The 24,349-nt window shown below is 48.8% G+C and overlaps 1 protein-coding gene across 1 annotated transcript in view; it reads left to right on the top strand.

Annotated features, from left to right (window-relative positions):
- The window catches only part of LOC138282944 (protein mono-ADP-ribosyltransferase PARP14-like), a 570,373-nt gene that overhangs the window by 47,021 nt on the left and 499,003 nt on the right, over positions 1-24,349 (top strand). The window contains exon 2 of the mRNA XM_069221010.1: positions 3,967-4,185. Coding sequence (XP_069077111.1) covers positions 4,000-4,185 — 186 coding nt within the window. The 5' untranslated portion in view covers positions 3,967-3,999. The remainder of the gene's footprint in view (positions 1-3,966; positions 4,186-24,349) is intronic.

Below are 24,349 nucleotides of genomic sequence, written 5' to 3'. Positions count from 1 at the left end.
TTGGGGTCCATTCGTGGTTCGCATTCCACTTTTGGAGTATATGGTTTGTGTTGCCCCTAGCCCTATGTTTCCCTTTGCATCCTATTGTAGCTATACATTGTTTGCACTGTTTTCTAAGACTATACTGCATATTTTTGCTATTGTGTATATATATCTTGTGTATATTTCCTATCCTCTCACTGAGGGTACACTCTAAGATACTTTGGCATATTGTCATAAAAATAAAGTACCTTTATTTTTAGTATAACTGTGTATTGTGTTTTCTTATGATATTGTGCATATGAATACTAAGTGGTACTGTAGTAGCTTCACACGTCTCCTAGTTCAGCCTAAGCTGCTCTGCTAAGCTACCATTATCTATCAGCCTAAGCTGCTAGACACCCTATACACTAATAAGGGATAACTGAGCCTGGTGCAAGGTGCAAGTACCCCTTGGTACTCACTACAAGCCAGTCCAGCCTCCTACACACACCCAATACAATGCCTGGATCTAAATTGTCATCTTCATTCCTCCTATGGGTTAGAAAACAAACTGTACCTCTCCTGAACACACTTCCAATATTTCCCTTTTCCCTGCATTTACTACAATATTCCCCAATTGCTGAACAGTTCTTAACATTTCTCACATTTGCATTGCTACTACATCTGTAAAATACTATGCTGTTATTTTCTGTCTCAAAATTTCCCTCATTATTCCTAATACATATATCCCAGACTATGCACACAAGTTAACATTGGTACTCAGCCTACTACGTATCCAGCATAGATGTCAGCAGTCGGGGATGGACAGTGTCATATTCCACCTCTAAATGAGGGCCAGTGCAATTTTCTTCAAAGACTTGGAACCAATTTGGTAGTCAGGGATAGTACAAACTTTCTTGGAAGACATGGAACAAGTGTGGTACTGCAGGGCCAGCCAGTGCAAACGTCCTTCAAAGACATGGAAAGAATATGGTATTGCAGGGCCACTGCAAGCTTCTTTCAAAGACATGGGCCCAGTGTGGCACTCAGCAGCATCATTTAACACCCCCTTAGATACAAAAAACAAATCGCATTTCACATTTGGTGCTTGTGAGGAACAGCCTGGGGTGTATGAGTGCAAGCTAGGCTCACGTATAGCAAGATTTCAAAACACGATACATCACTAGGGAAAAGTACACGCTTCTCTCAGACCCATAGAACACATACCACTCTGGTCAGAAATAATGCAGCCTTCCCTCGCATGCACAGAACATGGACAGCATCTGAAGAAGCTCACACACAATAGGTCAAGTATACAAAAGTTAGTGTTTGCGATTACCAAATAGCAAATTTTTGTGATTCACTATTTGGTATCACAAACACATTTCTACAGAAGTGTGTTTCACACTTTACGATTCGCAGTGGGTCGTAAATAGACCTACCTCATTATTATTCATGAGGTAGGTTTCAATTTGCGACCCAATGGGAATGGTAAAAATCACAGGGATGGTGGCCCGCTGGGGTCAGAAGACCACCATGTCTGTGATTGCTTTTAAATAAAGCAATATATATATATTTTTTTAATGCACCCTGTTTTCCTCCAAAGACCTAAGCAATAAATTACAGAATCATAAATTGGGCCTTTGTACATACAGAAATTCTTTTTTATCGGTTGCAAACGGCCCAACTCTGCTAATCTGACCATTTGCAACCGCTAAAGAGTTCTGTACATCTGGCCCAATGTGAAGTAGTTGGCAGCAGTGTAAGGAACCCTCACATGCAGCACATGTTCGAGATGGTCAGCAAACTAAGATCTTCTCATATACAAAATAGGTATCACACTGGCAGTGGCATCTAAGCCTATTTCAGGCACAGAATACCTAGAATAAAGGGAAAGGGTGAGTGAGCCACTCAAGGCTCAAGCCACATACAAGACTCTGGTTCAGCTCGAGGTCCTCTTGAGTTGAGCTTTCTTGACGCTCCTGCCTGCCACCCACAGTCTAATCTGACACACCAAGAAAGAAAGACAAAGCACTAAACTTTGTCAACCTCCAGCTGGAAAGGGATACCCGTCTAGCACTAAATTATACAACGTGAGGCCAGAAAACTAAGGTCAATCCCAACTTGGCCACTTGACCAAAGTTTGTGATGCTAGGCAATTATTGTACTTTATTGTGCCTCCTATTTTTTCATTATTGCATATGAAAAAACCTTGAATCACGTGAGGATGTGTGCTGTAAACAAATCACTCTTGCGTTTGATTTAATGGATTATAATGTTGCCCTGTGCAAAATGAGAATATAGGCCACATATAGCGTGCACATGACAACCGATTTGCCTCTTAGTTCACTAATTCAATAATTGTCGGAGTGGAGGGTGGGAGCATTAATGTTTCTAAGTTCCTAAGCTCATGTTTAAAAACTGTCACTTTTAATAAACACCTATCAATGCAGGTATATAATCTGATATAATAAGGTGAAAAGCTTGTCAACAAAATACACTTTTTATTAATTTTGATGACCTTTCATCATGCTTGTACATCATATTTGTTGCACGATTTCCATGCTAAATGTTCATTTGCCCTCCACCCTTCAGGCTCAATGCAGTGATTACTGTGCCTGTCTTGTCTTCAGAAGCCACCCAGCAGCATGGACATAACTTCTTTTTTTACCTCTGCTGGCATCAGGCAGCCAGCCCCAAATGTCGCAGTCTGCATTTACAATGCCGAGCACGCACACTGCTCAGCCATCCAGTGCTTGCGCAATGAGGCCTTCGCAGTCCCTCTGCTGCTCAGAGTCTGAATTACAGCATGGTTACTTACGTGCCCCCTCAGGTCTCCAAGAGCCATTGAAGTTTGGCCCCATCCCTTCTCTGGGCCCTGGTACGTTGCACCAACAGCACCACTTGTGCTACGCACCTGGTTGACGAATTTGGGAGGGGCAAGCAGGGATCTGAAGGCAGGTAGAAGTCAGAAATTAGCACCTCCAGAGAGGATTAATTCTCTGTGGCAGGTAATGCGGAGGAGTCAAGTGTTTCAGTGGAAAATTTCCAACAATAAGGAGTAAGAGATAATAGGCATCAATGGATAACTTATGGTCAGGCTGTGGGAAGATTTAATAACAATGAAAACAAATCAGGAAAAAGTTGGTGGAGGAAGTGAGTCAGTGTTGGACAGATATATTTTTACATTGAGATATATTTATACATTGACTCTCTGACATTAGAGGGTCCGATGTCCTTCATGACAAATGCCATGGACTCTGTTGAGCCTCTAGGCAGGAACATGTTGACATTATAGTGGGTCTGGATGCTATTTCCCCGACTCCCCACGCAGTTTTTAATATCAAGTGGTACCCTTTACAACAAGAAAAAATAACTGGGTTACCACTTTGTTTTCTAATTAGTTATTATTAAAGTGCCTCCCTGATTCCAGGGCGTAGGTCCTCTTTTGAAGAGCCAGGGGATGGTCTATGATGAAGCGTGACACCTGGTGCTGTGTGAGGACAACGCATCACACTTTTGTGTGTGCCTAGGAGCAGGGTGGAAAAATAGAGATGACCAAATGTGGGATAATTGGAAAATGCTTTGACTCTTTTAGCTCTTTTGTGTGTATAACAGGTTCTGTTTGGAGGCCAGCTCACCCTTGAGGCTCTACAGCCTCTAGTTTCCCAAAGTGGATGTTTTTCTTGTTTTTTGTGATTTGATGATGGATGTATTTATTGCCTGCCCTGTTTCTGCTTAACTCATATCTGGTGGTTGTGTTCTCCGTTGGCCGGCACAGATGGAGAACCTGATAGGCAACATGGAGACAACCACCTTATTGTAAATCCAATATAATAGCAAACAGGTGAGAGCAGGCCTCGTACTGTTGAAATCGTGGACCCGATGCTTCAGAGTCCAACTGTAGTATCCAACTATAGTTTCCTTTCTATTACTACTCCCTTGCTTTCTATATTGAGTATCTTCCTCTTTGTTTCAATGTCTTTTATTTATTCCAAAATCCAGGCACTGGCTCAAGCACTGGAGAGCTCGTTGGAGATGTATGAAAAGTCCTTACAGAAGTTGGCTACTATCTTCATCCCAAACATGGCGCAGTGGGATGTGTCGACCTTTGACCTAAGGCGGATCATGTCTGAGGTGGCTGCTCAGTTTGAGGTGAAACGACGGTGTGGGGTAGTCAAAAAGATCAAACTCTTGCTGGAGCACAAAAGGAACTCTTCACTGGTAAGGACTGAATGAATAATTTAAGTGGCAGTTAGAGACGGAGAGGCAGGTGTACCTCAGTGAACGGTAGCAGCGGACCCTTCAGAGAACCTTTCTCATGGCGCTACACGTAGAAGACGTGAGGTCCTCCCCAGTGATATGTGAAAAAACTCAGGTTTCCAGCACATTACTGAAAAGCAGATTATTGGGCAGCAAATGCCCCTCTGCAAGGTAAAGGGGGTGTACCCATGCCCTGAGTGGCCCACCTTCAGGTGAACCTGGGGCCCTGATGTAATCCTGCTGCAAGCACCATGCAGTGTTGCAAGCACGCTATAGACTAGGCCCAAACCTGTCAATAAGGCTCAGAGCCCGGTTCGGAGGTCGCAGTTCCAAAAGCAGACCCTTGGCTGAGCCAAAGACGACCACGTGACCCTGGCCAGTACAGTGAGAGGTGGAGGCGCCGTGATTTTAGTGAACAGGACTTTGTGCCTGTCTAAGTGTTTTAAGCACCATGTGTTTCCTTTCAGAGACCTCTGAGTTTAGTATAAAATGTGTGTTAGTCAAATATTAACAAGTGAATTACCATGATTTTACCGAATGCACATTTTTAGCGTCTTTTTTTATTCTGTAAATATTTCGTGCAAATATGATAATCGAGTTTATGGGAATTAATTCTTGTTACGTAATCATCTCTTCTGGGCATATCATTCTTATCCATTATTAACAAGTAGAGTTTCTAGAAGGTTCATTCCTGGCTGCTACATTTTTGTTGTCTTTCAAATAGAACGCTGCCTAATAATTCAAAAGTATCTGAAAGGGCAACACGCTACTCCATTTTGGTTGTTTACTCTAAAAATCTTTAACAGGCGTCTGACCAAACCTTATATAAGTGAAGGCGGAGAACTAGAGGTGAGAGAGGATATTCAGGCCAATGCTACCAAAACAGGAGGGGCCCAGCTTCAGCAGCACCGAGCAGGGGGGGGGGGGGGGGCAGCTTTAGCAGCAGGTTTCAGGAGAGGCCCAGGTTCAGCAGCAGCAGCCTTCAGAAGGGTCCCAGCTTCAGCAGAAGGGGCCCAGCTTCAGCAGCAGCGTTGAGGGCCCAGCTTTAGCAGCAGGTTTCAGGAGGGGCCCAGTTTCAGCAGCAGCAGCCTTCAGAAGGGGCCCAGCTTCAGCAGAAGGGGCCCAGCTTCAGCAGCAGCCTTCAGAAGGGGCCCAGCTTCAGCAGCAGCAGCCTTCAGAAGGGCCCCAGCTTCAGCAGAAGGGGCCCAGCTTCAGCAGCAGCGTTCAGGGCCCAGCTTTAGCAGCAGGTTTCAGGAGGGGCCCAGGTTCAGCAGCAGCAGCCTTCAGAAGGGGCCCAGCTTCAGCAGAAGGGGCCCAGCTTCAGCAGCAGCGTTCAGGGCCCAGCTTTAGCAGCAGGTTTCAGGAGGGGCCCAGTTTCAGCAGCAGCAGCCTTCAGAAGGGGCCCAGCTTCAGCAGAAGGGGCCCAGCTTCAGCAGCAGCAGCAGCCTTCAGAAGGGGCCCAGCTTCAGCAGCAGCAGCCTTCAGAAGGGCCCCAGCTTCAGCAGAAGGGGCCCAGCTTCAGCAGCAGCGTTCAGGAGGGGCCCAGCTTCAGCAGCAGCGTTCAGGGCCCAGCTTTAGCAGCAGCAAGCAGGAGGGGCCCAGCTTCAGCAGCATCGAGCAGGAGGGGCCCAGCTTCAGCAGCAGCATTCAGGGCCCAGCTTTAGCAGCAGCGAGCGGGAGGGGCCCAGCTTCAGCAGCAGCGTTCAGGAGGGGCCCAGCTTTAGCAGCAGCGAGCAGGAGGGACCCAGCTTCAGCAGCAGCGTTCAGGGCCCAGCTTTAGCAGCAGGTTTCAGAAGGGGCCCAGCTTCAGCAGCAGCAGCCTTCAGAAGGGGCCCAGCTTCAGCAGAAAGGGCCCAGCTTCAGCAGCAGCGTTAAGGAGGGGCCAGCGTCAGCAGCAGCGTTCAGGAGGGGCCCAGCGTCAGCAGCAGCGTTCAGGAGGGGCCGAGCTTCAGCAGCACCGAGCAGGAGGGGCCCAGCGTCAGCAGCAGCGAGCAGGAGGGGCCCAACTTCAGCAGCTTTCAGAAGGGGCCCAGCGTCAGCAGCAGCGAGCAGCAAAGGTTCTTACGAGGATAGAGGCCTTCTCTGTCCCCTTCAGGGGTTCTGTATGTTCTTCCACATTCACAGGTTCTCCCTGTGACAGAAGAGCAGCCTTGCTATTCAGAGGGAGCAATTGGCTTTATTGTTGTGAGTCAGGTAGGGAAGTGCCCACTCCCTTTGAAACTCAGAATAGACTTTGTATTTATAGTCTGCCAGAACTACCCCAGCCCCTGCAAACAGCAAATGAGGGTGTTAGTGCTATAACATATAACAACCATGTTAAAGTATTTTCTGATTCATCCTAATCATAAACTGTTTTCTGCCTTGTTTATCTTCTGTTTGGCTACACTTCATACACTGAGGACTAGTAAGGATTTTAAAATAAACATTTTGAAATGCACTCTCAGATTTCTAGTGCTCCTTGAGTGTGTTCATATATGAAGGAGGACTAGGGATTCCAGTAATCCTCCCTGTCATGTCTCATGGGACTGATCGTTACCAGAGATGGACCTTAAGCATTTATTGCCCAGTGAGTTGTGTATTGGTCCAACTTGTTTCCTGTATCGGGTTGGCACGTTGACTGAGTCCTTGTTGCCTGGGGATCTAGAAAACCAAAATACAGAAATCTCTTGAGGAAGTATCACAAGGAGGTGAGTTTAAAGCCTACAGGCCTGCTCGAGTAAAGTTCAATTCATAATCAGACCCTGAGCGCTGAGTGCGTGGCATGCATTGGGTATGTAACAGGATCAATGCTGTTTGTGAGTCTGTATGTATCTTATCAATAGGATGCATTTTGGATTGCCCCTGGTCTGACATGGCATGAGGTGGAGGTTGTGAAACAGTTCCCAGACAGAAGTGTTTTGCCTGCATTCCTGAGGAGGAGAACTGCGATTCTGCAGAGGCAAACTTGGCTGCGCCCGCCTTTAGAAATTCTATGTGACATTGTCACAAGCGATGAGTTCTTCCTGAACACTGTCATTCGTTGAATGGTGGAGGATTGGCATGAGCTAACAGAGACATTTGCTAGTTTCTGTGGCGAGTCTGAATCCTTTGTTTTTTTTTATTTTAAGTGGCTGACAGAGCCAGGGGCAGAGCTTTGCACTTGTGCTCATGTTGTGAGTGTGCCTCCTTGGAGCCCACAACCTTACCCCCTGCTGTGAAGAGCCATCACTTTGTACAAAGAACCTGTCTGTGCTGCAGAGGGCAAATGAACTATGAGAAAAATTAGGACTAACTGGTTTCCAAATCTGAATTAAGACAAAGGGCCCAAATCTACTATCTGAAAATACTCTTAGGGCCAGATGTACGAAGCATTTTTCTAGTCGCAAAAGGGCCGATTCGCATAATCGGCCCCTTTCTGACTAGAAAAATGCTTTTTGGGATGTACAAACTGCAATTCAATAACTTGTAACCGAATCGTAGTTTGGGTTTTGCGATTCAGTATTAGGAAGGGGCGTGTCAAGGGCGTCCCTTCCTAATACCGAATCCCACGGACCAAAGCCTGCTCTGAAAAAATTAAAAGAAAACTTTTCATTTTTTTTTCGAAATGCATTCCGTTTTCCTTTAAGGAAAACGGGCTGCATTTAAAAAAAACATACTGCTTTATTTAAAAGCAGTCACAGACATGGTGGTCTGCTGACACCAGCAGGCCACCATCCCTGTGAGTGCCGTCATTCCCAATGGGGTCGCAAATTCCGACGTACCTCATGAATATTCATGAGGTAGGTAATTTGCGACCCCATTACAAATCGGCGACAGTGTCATTGACACTGTTGTACATACGGTTTTGTGACTCGCACTTTGCGAGTCGCAAAACCGGATCTTTGTACGTGTGGCCCTTAATGTGTAAAAATGTGGGTCCTTATCATACCTTCATAATTCCAATTGAAGGTGCTTCCCTGTGGTCCAGGAGTGCTATTGTTGATAACAAGTCTGCTAAAGCTGGTTTCTGTCAGCTTTGCTAGTTAAGGCTGTGGGTCTGCCAGTGCCCCTGGGAGCTTCCTGCCTGCTGAGATGCGAGAAGCTTTTCACACAGGACTCTGCGCGCTCATGGAGGAGAACTCAGCTGCCTGGCCTGGAATGAGGAGCAGCTCAGAGGAAGAAGAGCAAATGTAAGAAAGTACTGAGAAGATCAATTAATTTTTCAGAACCCATGAGCCTCTCTACCTACCATCCAAATCAAGTCCGACTACGGAAAAGCTGTGTCCAGTATTCCAGTGTAAACGACAAATTAAAGACTGCCGGAATGGGAGACTGCTGTAGAGAAACATGCAGATTTTATGTGCTGAGTCTGTCTTCATTGCATTTTACCAATTACATCACACCCTAGACTGAAAACCCCCGCTTTGACAGACAGTTCTCTGCTGAGAGAAAGAGCTGGGATTCCTTAAATGAGTTCCGTTGAGCACAGCAGTTTTCTCTGTACCCTGTCTATTGATGCACCCACGCTTGGTAATCCCAAGTTTGCACCACATCAGGAAGTTCCATACACCTGGAAGTAAAAGTCAACTGCTACCACTTAAGAAAGGTCGAACCCAGTTCAGAGGCCCATAGAGCAGACTGGAACCCCCAACGTGCTGGCTGAGGGCGTTTGTCACTGGTGTCCTGGGATTCATCCTACTATGGCTCTGAAAACTTGGCCAAGTACAACCTTTTGTGCACTGGACTCTCACTGTAGCAAGGGCGAGCAGTCGCAGGCTTCTGAGGGAGGTGTCAGGGGTACCTGTGACATAAGTTATGTGCATCCAAGTGCACATCTTAGATGCATCCTGTTAGAAATGGGGTCTCTAGTTGGCAGTGGTTTGCACCCTGTCCAAGTAGGGACCCTCAATCTAGTCAGGGTAAGGGAGGTACACAAATAAGATAACCCCTGCTCACCCCCTTGGTAGCTTCGCTCGAGCAGACAGGCTTATCTCAGAGACAATGTGTAAAGTATTTGTACACACAAAGTAACACAGGGAAATCCCCACAAAAGTACTCCACACTAGTTTAGAAAAATAGCCAATATTTATCTGACTAAAAACAAGACAAAAACAACAAAAATCAAACACCAGCAGGGATACACATTTTCAAAGATTAAATCTTAGTATAGCGTTTAGAAACACAGCAGGTCCAACTGGGGCTATCACAGCGTCTTGACGGAGTCATTCCCAACAATCCGATGCCACTCGTGAGGGAATGTGGGCTGGTCACGGAGTCACACGGACCCCAGGTACAGTACCATTAGTTAACGATGAGAAAACAAAGATTTTACATGGAGTTAGGGAGGTGAGGCATCGCTAGAGCCGGTGCGGCATCGGTTCCTTACTGCCACCGGAGAGGTGAGGCATAGGTTGCTTACTGCTAGGCAGGGGTGGTGAGGCATTGGTTTCTTATGGTTGCAGGGGAGGTGATGCAACAATGATTTCTTACAAAAAGTTAGGGTTAATGAATCCGGTAGGTCAAGACCTGACGCGTTGACCTTGCGAGAAGGGAAGGTGAGGTGTCAGTTCTTTAAGGTTGCAGGGGAGGTGATGCGACGTTGGTTGCGAGGCATCGGTTCCTTACAACAAGGTGGGGTTTATGAATCCAGCATGTCACGACACAAGGCGTTGACTTTGCGTTGTCGCGATCACACCATGGGGCCACAGGTGATGCTGTGGCAGGTCTTTGGAGGCACTGCAGCAGCATCAGGCCTGCAGCGTCGGCTGTGGTCATTGCACTCAGCCGGGACCATGGCTCTGGTGCTGGCAGCGGTGAGGAGTCGGTCAGTAGTGCCGGTTTTAAAGTCGCTCTGGAGTCGCTGTGCCTGGTTTCTTCTTGGTTACACCAGAACTTACCTCCAATGGCCCAGGAGCTGTAGGTGGCAGCACTTGGCAAGTCCTGACTTTCAGCAGGAAAGCCCAGGTGCTGGCAGGTGAGGTCTTTGATGTCCCTGAGACTTCTTAACAGGACGCAAGCTTAGTCCAAGCCCTTGGAGAACCTTTGGAAGCAATATGTAGAAAGCAAAGTCCAGTCCTTTCACTCCAGGACAGAAGCAGCAAGCAGCAAGGCAGCACAGCAAAGCAACAGGCAGAGTGGCAGTTCCTCATACGGCATCTAGCTCTTCTTCCTGGCAGAATGTCTTCAGTCCAAAGGGATTCTAAATTTGTGGGGTCAGAGGTACAATACTTATACCCATTTCTGCCTTCAAAGAAGGCAAACTTCAAACGGAAGTCTTTGTAGAGCCCAAGACCCTGCCTTTCACTACCCTGGCCCCAGACACACTCTAGGGAGTTGGAGACTGCTTTGTGTAAGGACTGGCACAGCCCTATTCAAGTGCAGGTGTCAGTTCCTCCCACCATACTAGCTCAGTAAGACCCATCAGGATATGCAGGTCACACATCAGCTCCCTATATGTGACTGTCTAGAATTAATTCACACATAGCTCAACTGTCATCCTGACCCAGACGTGTGTCCATCAGCCAGATAGAGGCACAGAGCGGTTAAAAAAGAAAATGCCCACTTTCTAAATGTGGCGTTTTAAAACTTATAATTTAAAAACCAACTTCGCCAAAAGATGTATTTTTAAATTGTGAGTTCAGAGACCCCAAACTCCACATCTCTAGCTGCTCCCAATGGGAAATTACTCTAAAAGATATTTCAAGGCAATCCCTATGTTACCCTATGAGGGAGGTAGGCCTTGAATAATGAAATTTTTTTTATTAGTATTTCACTACCAGGACATGTAAAACACACCAGTACAGGTCCTACCTTTTCAATGCACTGCAATCTGCCAATGGGGCCTCCTTGGGCCTATCTTAGGGGTGACTTACAAATAGTAAAATGGAAGGTTTGAGCAGGGCAAGTGTATGCACTTGCCAGGTCGAAATGGCAGTTTAAAACTGCACCCACAGACACAGCAGTGGCAGGTCCGAGACATATTTACAGGGCTACTTGTGGGTGGCACAATCAGTGCTGCAGGCCCACTAGTAGCATTTAATTTACAGGCCCTGGGCACACATTGCACACTTTTCTAGGGGTTTACTAGTAAATTATGTGTACCCCAATCTGTGATGGTGCGTAGGATGGGGTGACCTTCGCTCACGTCATCAGGGACTGTAGGTGGCCTGACTGATTGAAAGGAGGATCTTTAGGTATCGTCCAGGGTGGTATTAGGTGTCAATGAGTGAGTATGGTGTTCAAGTAACAATGTTTCCCAGTCTGCAGCTATGGGATATTTCTGGAGGCCTCTATTATATTTACATCTCAAGGCTACTGTTTCCGCTTGGCCCCACTTAAGTGTTGCTGCTCACTAGTGGGCTGCACTAGGTAGCACCTGGGATTTCCAATGCATAGTTATAAGTCTACAGGCCACTAGTAGCGCCAGATCAATAAACCCATTATTGGACTTGGTGACCGGTGATTTGCGGAAGAGGCCACGCAATGACCCCTCCAACGAGTACAAGCCAGAGCGCCCTGTAACCCTTTCTATTTCGTTGTGTATTTGGGCCCAGTAACCTACTACTTCTGAATAGTCCCAGAACATATGTTTCATGCCAGCCCCTGGTTGCTGACATCATGGACATGCTGACGACGAGTGCAAACATGCAGGAGAGGGAGGCAGGTGGGAGGTATACTCTATGCAGAATGGTATGCTGGATATAGTGAAATTTCGTGTTTCACGACACTCGCCTGGGGTATTCTAGAGCTGTTTCCCATTCCTTAATAGTGAATTCTTTTCCCAGGTCCCTCTCTCACTCTGCAGCTAAGGGGTCCTGTGCAGCATGTGCAAACACTCGGGCTAGCAGCCATGTAATCAATTTGCATCCTTCACCCACCGTATACAACAAATGTACTAGTGGGTGGGGATCTGGTTCTGTATCAGTGATGCCCCATAGATGGAATGCCTCCGGAAGCAGATTCTCATGTGCCAGGAAGTGTCCCGCAGGCAACCCAGACTCCTCTTGCAGATGCTCATATGTTAAGAGTGCGCTCTCCTGAAAAAGATAACCCATTGTATCCACACCTGCCTCTGCCCACGTAGTCAGCCCCAATTCTCTCAGCATCTCACAGACGGTGGATACTGACCACAGTGGTATGTCTGGCGAATAAAGTGGTATCTTTGGTATAAGTTTCAGGCTATGGCGAAAGCTTTCGAATGCGATCATCAGTAAGCTATTTGCGGGAGGCGCACCTGATGCATAAAGAGGCGTTGCATCTCTTCTCGCACTGGTGCAGGGGCAAGGGGGCTTACCTCTTCTGTGTGTCGCCCCACCAACCAATATGTGTGTAGGAAGGTAGCCTCTTTCTAGCCTTGTTACCCCTACTTTTGGCCTGTTTGTGAGTATATGTCAGGGTGTTCTTACTGTCTCACTGCGATCTTGCTAGCCAGGACCCCATTGCTCATAGTGGAAACCTTATTTGTCAGTGTGTTTGATATGTGTCACTGGGATCCTGCTAACCAGGACCCCAGTGCTAATAGTTTGTGGCCTATATGTGTTCCCTGTGTGGTGCCTAACTGTATCACTGAGGCTGTCCTAACCAGAACCTCAGTGTTTATGCTCTCTCTGCTTTTAAAATTGTCACTGCAGGCCAGTGACCATTTTTAGTAATTCTGATTGGCACACTGGAACACCCTTATCATTCCCTAGTATATGGAACCTAGGTACCCAGGGTATTGGGGTTCCAGGAGATCCCTATGAGCTGCATCATTTATTTTGCCACCCATAGGGCGCTCAGACAATTCTTACACAGGACTGCCACTGCAGCCTGAGTGAAATAACGTCCACGTTATTTCACAGCCATTTTACAATGCACTTAAGTAACTTATAAGTCACCTATATGTCTAACCCTCACTTGGTGAAGGCTAGGTGCAAAGTTACTAAGTGTGAGGGCGCCCTGGCACTAGCCAAGGTGCCCCCACATTGTTCAGGGCAATTTCCCCGGACTTTGTGAGTGCGGGGACACCATTACACGTGTGAACTACATATAGGTCAATACTTATATATAGCTTCACAATGGTAACTCCGAATATGGCCATGTAACATGTCTAAGATCATGGAATTGCCCCCCCATGCCGGATCTGGTATTGGGGTGCCAATCCCATGAATCCCCGGGGCTCCATTATGGACCCCGGGTACTGCCAAACTAGCTCTCTGGGGTTTTCTCTGCAGCTACCGCTGCTGCCAACCCTCAGACAGGTTTCTGCCCTCCTGGGGTCTGGGCAGCCCAGTCCCAGGAAGGCAGAACAAAGAATTTCCTCTGAGAGGGGGTGTTACACCCTCTCCCTTTGGAAATAGGTGTTAAGGGCCTGAGAGGAGTGGCCTCTCCTGGCCTCTGGGAATGCTTTGAAGGGCACAGATGGTGCCCTCCTTGCACAAGCCAGTCTACACCGGTTCAGAGATCCCACAGCCCCTGCTCTGGCGCGAAACTGGACAAAGGAAAGGGGAGTGACCACTCCCCTGTCCATCATCACCCCAGGGGTGGTGCCCAGAGCTCCTCCAGTGTGTCCCAGACCTCTGCCATCTTGAATGCAGAGGTGTGAGGGCACAGTGGAGGCCCCTGAGTGGCCAGTACCACCAGGTGACGTCAGAGACCCCTCCTGATAGGCTCTTACCTGATTAGGTAGCCAATCCTCCTCTGAGGGCTATTTAGGGTCTCTCCTGTGGGTTTTTCTTGAGACAACAAATGCAAGAGATCACCAGAGTTCCTCTGCATCTCCCTCTTCGACTTCTGCCAAGGATCGACCTCTGACTGCTCCAGGACGCCTGCAAAACCCCAACAAAGTAGCAAGACGACTACCAGCAACAGTGTAGCGCCTAATCCTGCTGGCTTTCTCGACTGTTTCCTGGTGGTGCATGCTCTGAGGGCTGTCTGCCTTCACCCTGCACTGGAAGCCAAGAAGAAATCTCCCGTGGGTCAACGGAATCTTCCCCCGTGCCAACGCAGGCACCAAACTTCTGCATCACTGGTCTTCCGGGTCCCCTCTCTTCTTGACGAGCGTGGACCCTGGAACACAGGAGCTGGATCCAAGTGACCCTGATGGTCCAGTGGTCCTCCTGTCCAAATTTGGTGGAGGTAAGTCCTTGCCTCCCCACGCCAGACAATAATCCTGTGTACTGCGTGATCTGCAGCTGCTAAGGCTTCTGTGCACTCTTGCAAGGATTCCTTCATGCACAGCACAGCCTAGCCCAGGGCCCCAGCACTCCGTCCTGCATTGCTCAACTCGCTGAGTTGACCACCGGCTTTGTGGGACCCTCTTTTGTTCTGTTGAGACGACTGCTGTGCTCAGATTTCTTGAACGCCTGTTCAAGTGCTTCTGCAGGTGCTGCCTGCTTCTGCGTGGGCTCCCTCTGTTGCTGAGCGCCCCCTCTGTCTCCTCCTCCAAGGGGCGACCTCCTGGTCTCTTCCCAGCACCTATTATCTTCAATCGAGACTCTTGCAGCTAGCAAGACTTGTTTACAGTCTTTTTTGCGTGGAAACAACTATGCACCCTCCAGCACGCTGTGGGACATCTTCTGACAAAAGGAGAAGTTCCTGGCACCTTCGGTTGTTGCAGAATCTTCGGCTTCTTCCACCCGGAGGCAGCCCTTTTGCACCTTCATCCGGGTTTTAGTGGGCTCCTGCCCCCCCTGGACACTTGCATGACTCTTGGACTTGACCCCCTTCCTTGCAGGTCCTCAGGGGCTCCATGGCCTGTTCGAATAGTAGAGGGGGCAGCAGGCAACCTTGTTGGGTCCCTCGTTTAATCTGCAGCGGGGAGGAGATGCATTGCCCTATTCGGTCTCTTGCCATTGTGTCTGTATATAGCAATCTTATCAACGCTTTGATCCTCCCCTGTGAGGGGAGGCCTCTTTTTGTATGGTTAGTCCCCACTTTTTGCCTGATGTTGATGTGTTATAGAAGTTGGCAGTGCCCAGGGTCCCTGCTAAACAGGTTCCCTGGGCCAGAGCTCTTTCCCTAAAATTGTTGTGATGCTTGGCACAATTGGTTACACTCCTAAATACCCTTATAAGTCCCTAATAAATGGGTACCCCAGTACCCAGGGCAAGAGATATTAAGAGTAGGCCCCTGGGGGCAGCAGCACTGATGGTGCCACCCCCAATGGCCCTGCCACAGATGCACCCAGCACTGCCATGGTAAGCTGAATGTACTGGGGCAGCTCAAAAAAGACTAACTTGACATGGCAGACCCTCCGTGTGCCCTGTCCACCATACACTGCATATGTATGGGTAAGTCACCTCTCTAGCAGACCTTTCAGCCTTAAGGCAGGGTGCACCATATTATATGTGAGGGCATAATTGCATGAACAATATGCCCCCCCATGTCCTTGCTGAACCTAGGACATAGTGAGTGAACAGAACAGCCATTATAATGTATGTACTGGGCACTGGTCAAACCCGAGTTCCCCAGCTACATAATGGCCACTCTGCACCCTGGGTTGTTTGGTATCAAACATCTCAGAATACTAAATCCAAACTGACCACAGTGTTGGATTTAATCTAAAATGTACTCAGGGGCCACGTTAGAGGTGCCCCCTACAAAAGCTGACCCTAACTGGCTGAGTTGCTGGCTGGTTCCATCCAGCTGCCAATCCAGACAGCTAATATACAAACCTGGGGGAGAGCCCTGGCTCTCTGGTTTGTAAAACAATGCCCTTCCTGGGCGGAGGAGCTAACTCCCCTCCCTCAGGAATGTACAACGCCCTGGCTGTGAGCTTCAAAGGGCTACCACCCCTGAAACGTGAACCTCCAGACTTGCTGCTAGCAGCAGAGGGCTTCCCCCTTTTCAAACCCCCACTTTGGGCAGGGGCAAAGGTGGGAAACCAGACAAAGGAAAGGAGGAGTGGCCTCCCTGACCATGCACCACCCCAAAGGGCTTGCTTGCGAAGTGGACCCTCTGATTCAGTTTTCTCCATCTTGGAATGGAGGAAAACAGCCAATAAGGTATAGGGAAGTGACCCTCCCCACAGGAAGTGGTCACTGTAGTGGTTGTAGCCACCCAAGGATAAGTGTCCCATTGGACACTACCAGGTTCCCCCTAAAACGCCCAAAAGATTCAGTATTTAGTGGGTTCCCCTTGACCAAGATTTTAGATTCGAAAAGGACTCCAAGAAGAAAAGAAGACCAGCACCAAAGAAACCACCAGGATGAGGTCAGAGGACCTGCTGCACCAGGAGAGGCGCCAAAACCCCTGCTTGCTGCACCAGAGTCCCGGCAATTGCAACAGCGGAGGAGCTGAAAACTGGACTGACCCCAAGGACCCAGGGACCTCCAGGCTTCGAGGAATGACCCAGATCTCCCTCCTGAGTGAAGGCATCACTCAAGAAACTACAAGGAACCAAGAAACCAGTGAGGGTCACTTCACTGAATCTGTGATATCTCCGCAACTGGAAGTCCCAGCTGGACACGACGACACACTGATGACTGCCTGGACGTGTCCCCCAACTGTGGCAAGTTTGGCGGCGCTGCGACCGCCAGTGTCCGAGATAGAGCAATACCCTGGGTCCTTGTCAGCTGACGTCGGACCAGGTGAAAGCCAGCTCCCCGAGCTGAAAAAGGATCAAGAGGAAGCCCCAGTCGAGGGACTTCAAGAACACCCTGGACCCCCGACCAGAGTGCCCCCGTTGTCCTGTGAGCCACCCTCAAAGAGACTTACCTCTGGCTCCAGTGGACTCCGTTCCGCACAGCTTCCGAGGCCTCCAAAACGCCCTGCACCTGGCCGCCCTGGGCCTTGCATCGCGGGATCTGCTCTGTGCCCCAGGTCCCCAACTCCTTGCAATCTCAACAGCCCAAGGGGACCCCCAGGCACCACTTTGATTTTGGAAACCAGCTCCTTTACCAAGTGCCCCCCCCCCCCAGGTGGCCCTTTGCCTGTGCCAAGAACTTCTCCAACGCTGCTCCCGCTGAAACCAGGAGCTGCCCGAGGCTCTCCAGCTGGTGGAAGGTGCCCACCGACTACTGCAACCACCCTGCAAAAGAAGAGACTGGTAACCCAAATGTGCGATTTTTACTGCATTTTTGCTAAAACTTTAAAAAGTCATAACAAGAAAAGTACTTAACGTTTTCTAAAGATTGTGGTCTTAAAAGTTATATAAAAGTCTGAAGTAGTTTTTATAAATTCTGGTCTTGAGTTATTCATTGAGTGTGTGTGGCGCATGATTGGATTTGTGAGGACAGCAAAAACTTAGCTTATCTCCTGCATTAGTCTAACTGCGTGGCCAGCTACCTTAAAAATTAGAGCATTAGGTGGTCTGATTTTTACCCCTGTGACTAACATGTGGTTGTTAGGACCCTCTGCATAGTGTACTTGGTTTTTGTACACTACATAGAGAGCCAGCCTCCAACATCCTCGTGATCTCAAATTTTGTCAGAGTGGAGAAGAGGTAGCCCCAATCCACAGTATTGAACATCTTCTCCAGGTCTAGGACCAGGCCTGTGGCAAAAGGCCAGCGGGGTGGGTGCCTGTTCCAGCACTCTGTACAGTCTGTGAATATTTAGCATAGTGGATCTCCCAGGGATAAATCCATTTTGGTCTCTATGTACCAGCCTCTTTATTAGTCCCTGTATGCGGCCTGACAATATTTTGCTCAGTATCTTACAGTAAGATCCTAACATGAATAATGGGCGATTGGAAGCCAGTTCTTCTGGGTCTTTACCTGGTTTGGGAAGGGAGAACAATAATGATACCTGCATACTCTGCAGTAGGCGACTCTCATCTAGGGCTGCTGTGCATAGCTTAAGTAATCTAGGTGCAAGCTGGTGTTCGTACGTTTTGTAAAATTCATTAAGGAGTTCATCTAGGCCGGGTGTTTTGTTGGTGGCTGCTCCCCGATTTGACCCTCTAATCTGCAGTGCAATAGGATTGTTGTAGTCTTCTCTCTCTAATAGGGTTACGCTGGAGTGATCGACTCCCTCCAAGAATCTGCGTATATTGCCCTGCCTGACAATTCAGGGAGGGTCATATATTGTGCTATAACATGTTGTAAATGCTTCATGAATCTGTGTCTGTTGAAGGGTAAACATTGTTGGAGCGGTGGGGATCCGCACTACGGGCTTAGGGGAATCTGCGCTACAGAGCAACCAGGCAAGGAGGCGACTGGCTTTTTCGCCTTCGGTATGCATTTTAGCTTGGAATGACCGGAAGACAACACTGAGCAACTGTTCCACTAAGTGTGTGTGCTTGGCCAGCACTGTGTCTAAGTCGGTTTGTGCTATTGGGTCTGCTCTGGCTCTATTTTCCAGGGCGTTCAAGGACACCTCAGTCTGTCATGTCCCTGTGTATTGTTGCCCTCCCTCCAACCACCGTGTGAATAAAATGGCCGCGTAACACTACCTTCATTGTTTCCCAGTCTGTTAGTTTAGAACTGGATGTACCCCAGTTGACCTCAAAGTAATGTGTTAGTGTGTCATTTGTCTCGTCTGAGTCCCTGATCTTCTAACAAGGCTGGTTGTAACCTCCATGTGGGAGCTATTGGGCGGGCTTCTCCTCATTCCAATTGCAATTGCATTGGATTGTGGTCAGAGAAGGTCTTACCTAGGTATTCTGCCCCCATAGCCGGGTAGCGGGGTCACATAGGATTCTGTCTAATCTGACGTGCAGGTCATGCACAGCCAAGTAGTACGAATAATCAATCCTATTCAGGTAGAGGGACCTCGAGCAGTCTAAGAGCAGCCAATGTTGAAGCCACTGGGAAAATAACATAGCTGTTCACATAACTGGGGAACTCGGTAGTGGGGGGTGTGAGTTGTCCAATTGTGTATCAAGTATGCCATTAAAGTTGCCCCTACTAGCCAAGGAATGTGGGTCGTGTCTTAAAGCTGCTGACAGTTGAGAGAAGAAGTCAGGCTGCACCACATTAGGGGTGTATATACTACTTAATAATACTGCCTCACCATCCAGGAGACCGTCCACCAACACATATCTGCCCTCAATGTCAATATCTGTTGATAGGAGATTGATAGGGACCCTGGAACAAATCCAGACTAATGCTCCTCGTTTAAAGCCGTAATACGTGGTGCTATAGCACTGACCCCTCCACTGCTTTTGTAAGTGTACTTCCTCTCCCCCTGCCACATGTGTCTCCTGCAAAAAGGCTTTTTGTACACCCCTTCTTCTTAAGTATTGTTGCACAGAGTGTCTCTTTCTAGTAGTATCTATACCCCAGATGTTCCACATTATTATTTTAAGTGGAGCCATCTAATCGGCACAGGTATAAAGGGAGCTCATGTAGTGCTATTGCTATGAGTCTGCGGCCCAACTTCCAATGCAAAGCCCATGGGAGATTTAAAAAAAGAAGGGTCCTTATCACATCACATCTTTTAGTTGTTCGAATAACCTAAACTTCCAACTCCCAACCCAGGGCAATTCCAGAACAGGGAGTCACCCAAAGCAGTAAAATTGTAGACCAAAGATGGGGTGCTCCCATGTTAGCCTCCATATGGATGGCTGCACCTAGGAGTCCAACAGTGAGGGTGGGGGGTGATCAGCCCCAACAAGGATGTGTGGGGCTGCAACCGCTACGGGTTATATCCAGCTTGTGAACCAAGAGACCCATGTTAGGAAAGCCGCCACTGGTTCTATGTATGTATGGTGCCCTGCCTTGCCCTTATCTCACATTTTGATACAGTATAAGCACAGTTGTCTCTACAGACTAAGGATCATAGGTGCTCATCTGCCATTTGGGGTGTCACATTTGGCAGTGATTGCTAAGTTATACTGTCCTCTGAGTTAACGGAGGCAGATTCAGCAGCATCATTGCCTAGAGAAGCCTCTGGAGGAGAGCGTCTATTCATCCACAGGGTGCCAGCCGTTTTCAATGCCTGGGTTTGTTCTATCTTGGCATGGGTGTCCCCAGGATCAGGGCTCTCAGACGTAAGCGTGAAACCCGCCTTTTTTTGTTCGAGTCTTTGGTGTTGCGGCACTGGCCCAACAGCGAAGGAGGCATAGAGACCTCGTATCAATGTTGTTCCACCCAGTGCCAGGCGTCTGTTGGCTCAGTAATGAAGAAGGTTTTGATGCTGACAGTTATTACCTTCAACTTTGCTGGGAAGAGAAGTGAATAGAGGAGGCCTGCTTGTTGTAGTTTGTGTTTCACTCCAAGAGAGGAGGCCCTGCGGCACTGTACAGACAAAGTATAATCTGGGAAGAGGTACACTCTGCTATTTTCGTGGTGGAGTGGGGTCGCAATTTGAGCTGCCCGCTGGAGGGTTACTTTTTCTCTATAGCTCAACCACAGGTCTCGGGGGCAATCCCAGCTGCGGACGCCACACAGGCACCCTGTGAGCACGTTCCACTAGAAAGTTTGCACATAATTGGGCCGGCACCACCTTTTATGCTTGCCATTGTTCAGAAAAAGACGTAGGGTCGGTATCTTTGGCGCCTTACGGAAATCCCAAGATGCGGACGTTGTTCTGGCAGGATCTCCCTTCGGAGTCTTCATCTCTAGTCTCTAGTTCCCATACTTTGGCTGTTAGTGAGCACACCTGCTCTGCCAGTCCTTTAACTACTGGGCTGAGTTATGTGATATTGTGTTCCACGTGGGTGACTGCCTGCCTGCTAGTCAGCCTGTAGGAGTCCAGTTCTATGGCTACGGCATCCACCTTTGTGCTTAGCTCCTGTTTAGTGGTTGTTACAGCACCCATTATTTGATCTAGCTTGGCCTCTGTGGTGGACTCCATCTCTGTTGCAGAGAGGTGAAGATACGTCACTCTAGAATTCAGAACGTCCGCACTCCAGGTCTCTGTGGTAGAGGTCCCAGTCCTCCCCTGTGGCCGATTCTCGGTGTAGCAGTCGGTAAACAGTGCTTCTTCTCGACGGCCAGCTCCTCAATGCCAGCGATATACAGTTGCCAGGGAGCTGCTTAGCTGTTTCCGTGTGTTGCGTACCCTGCACAACTCTGTAGCAGGTAGTAGGATGAATCTGATGCAGGGCCCGTCGTTTCCCCACCACCAAGCCCCATCAGCAATACCCTCTCCATCCACAGTGCGGCCATCTACGGGGCCCCAGCAGGGTCAGCGTGATTTGCAGACCTCCAGCTCTAATGCACTGGGGGAGTGAAGGAAGAGAGAAGCCACCCCTGCGAGGTCCTTCCGCAGGGTGACACCAGAGTAATTGTTACAGGAAAGGAGGACCTTCATCCCCTGGGGCCCCGGAGTCCTGCGAGGGAGTCCAGGTAGTGAGGCAACGGCAACCAGGGCACTTGGCAGGGAGGAGGGGAGCCAAGCTGATAACACAGGAGCAGGGAGAAGAGCACTGTTTTAGCGATGTGCCCAACTCTCACACTCCCAAGGATTCCCAGCTGTTAGCCGCATCGTCCGCTGCGGTCACAGCTTTAGGCCCCGGGTCCCCCTCAACTCCTCACCGCTCACCATTGTCCACTGCTGGCTGACCAGAGCCCCAGCTTCCACCAGGTCCTCTCACCGTGAGAGTTGTGACGTCAGTCACTGAGTCCGTCCTCAAATGCACCCCCACCGCACCTCTGTTGCCCTGTGTGCACAGGCACCAGCCTTTAGGCCTCTGTCAGGCTACACGCATAGATGGCGCTTCCCTGTCCAGGGGACGTTGATTGCCTGCCATCTGGCTCCCTGTCAGGTCCACCACCCGGACCCACACATTCAGTTCGATCCAGAGCAGAGGTTTGCTCCAGGTCTTGCACGATCTTGGGTCGGTAGTCAGAGCGGCTCTAAAGTCCGACAGCCATCTTGCGTGGCTGGCCACTCCCCCCACACTTTTCCCCTTTAACCAGTGCTAAAGTGCTTATGCTCTTCCCTTTAAAGATTTTAAAAGTGGCTATCACCCAATCGGCATATGCATTTTACTCGTAGGTTCCTAGCATATTGTACCATGGTAACCCCGGGCCTGTGCATTAAATGCTACTAGTGGACCTGCAGAACTTGTTGTACCCTCCACTAAAGTACCCTTTTTAAACATTTCTTGAACCTGCTGCTGCAGCTTGTAGTGCAATTTTAAACTGCCGTTTCGTCCTGGCAAAAGAAACCTTTTTCAAGGTCCAGACCTTCTGTTTCAAAACAAATAGGTCACCCCAGTGTGTTTTTACATCTCCTGGTAATGAGAAACTCCTAAAATCGGTTTTACTACTGTAAGGCCGACCGCTCCCGTTGGATACCATAGGGATACCTTATTACATGTTATTAGTAATTACTTTTAATTGAGGGCAGGTAGGAATGCCATTTTACACTCTAATGAGTTGTAATTTAAAATCCTCTTTAACAGTGAAGTCAGATTTAAGTAATAATTCAGAAAAAGGCACTTTTAGAAAGTTAGCCTTTTCTTTCTCTGATGTTGGGTTTTGTGTTTTCCTTCCAGACAGTGAGACAGTGAGGCTTCGGTGTGGGCAGGATAGGCCCTCCTGACAGGATGGGTGGGGGCTGAGCTGGTCACTGTCCCGCTTGTGCTTCCATTGGGCTTCGCTCCAAACAAAAGAAGTTACCTTACATTAGTATTTGGTCACCGCAGACTTCCTGGAGTCTGGCAGGGGAAGGGAAGAACTTTCCAGAACTAGATGTGGGACTAATCAAGGGTATTTTCCCAACTTCAAAGGCTGGCACAGGATATAAATATCAGACCTGCAGAGCCACTCAGCTGGAATTGCCTGGACCTATGGACACTACAGTAGAAGGACCGCCCTGCTGCCAGAGGACTTTACTGCTGCTTGAAGATTGCCTTGCTGCCTGAGAAGGAAGACTAGGCATTCTCCTTTTATCGCAGGTTACTTGAGAGACTCCAATGGTCGGTTCGCTGGTCTCCTGTTATGAGCTACAGGGACACACCAAGCTCCAGAGGCATCCCTGCACCTGCCCAGCTGAACTGCTGCAACTGGACCTGCCTAGACCTGCATTTGGATCACCCTGAGCCCCGTTGGCCTCTGCTGATGTGGGTTCCTGCTCTCCAAGAGGTGCCTGCCCATACCCTGGGCCCTTAGCTGCATTAGTTGAGCTTCTCCTATAAAGGAAGGTAGATATCCTAGGTTTTGGGCTCTTCGTGCTGGAGAATGGGCCTGTTCATAATGAAGCTCTGCTGCCCACGCAGGCTGCCATTCGAAAGCGTGTGACTTCCCCGAGTCCCGCACAACTAGATGATCACGAGGAGTGCTTTGTGCCTTTAGGTGCTGTAGGAAGCTGGACTGGTGTGTGGTGAATACCTGTGGTATTATCACCTTATACCAGGTCCATGTGTCCCCTTATTAGTGAAGGGTAGGCCGTATCTAGAAGCCACGCTCTCTAGAGGTAGCTGTGGATGAGCAGCCAAGGCTTATCTAGGAGACATGCAAAACTTGTGCATTACCACTGTGGTCACACATCACTCACACTCCTGAAAAAAAACATACAGAGTTACAAAAATAGAGGTACTTTATTTTAGTGACACAAGTACTAAAATACTAGATAGGCAACTCTCCCATAGGAGGTAAGTAAACACACTACATATGTACTATAGCAATCAGGAATAGGCATAGAAAGCAAGAGAAAACAGTGAAAAACAATAGGCAATACTGAAGGCCTAGGGGGAGACCACACCACATACTCAGAAAGTGTAATGCGAAGGTCGGGTCCCCACCCAAGTAGTGGAATCAGTAGAGGGGAGTTAGAGGTACTAGGAAACCCCAAAGGTAAGTACTAGAGTGCCCCCCAGCGACCAGGAGGAAATAGGTAAGTTACTGGTTCCACCCAAACCAACCCACAGGACTTCAGAGAAGAATATTGCAAGAGCCAGACAAGACTGCAAGAAACCAGAGGTGGATCCTGGAAGAGGAAGACCTGGAAAAGAAGGGGACCAAGCCCAGTTCCAGTTGGAGTGTCCGGTGGTGGCAGGAGCCGCTACCCACCCGTCTGTGGATGCAGAAGTTGGTTGATGGTGAGATGAAGACAATCAGCAATGCAGCATTGGAGCAGATGAAGAGGAGCTGGGTGATGCAGTCAAGGTCCCACGCCAGATGAAGGATTGCAGTCAGTCTGTGATGTGGAAAACCACCAAGCCTTCCCAAAGGCAAATGCTGCTGGGGACCAGCAAGGTCCAAGGGGGACTCAACCTATGGGGGCAGTCTCAGGCGACCATCAGCAGTACAGAGATTCCAAAGAAGAAGAGGCAGCCCCCACAGAAGACCCACAGT

The sequence above is a fragment of the Pleurodeles waltl genome, chromosome 2_2, assembly GCF_031143425.1.
Source record: "Pleurodeles waltl isolate 20211129_DDA chromosome 2_2, aPleWal1.hap1.20221129, whole genome shotgun sequence".
Classification (NCBI taxonomy): Eukaryota; Metazoa; Chordata; class Amphibia; order Caudata; family Salamandridae; genus Pleurodeles; species Pleurodeles waltl.
The sequence above is the reverse complement of the archived record's forward strand: the minus strand, read 5'-3'. Positions and strand labels throughout refer to the sequence as shown.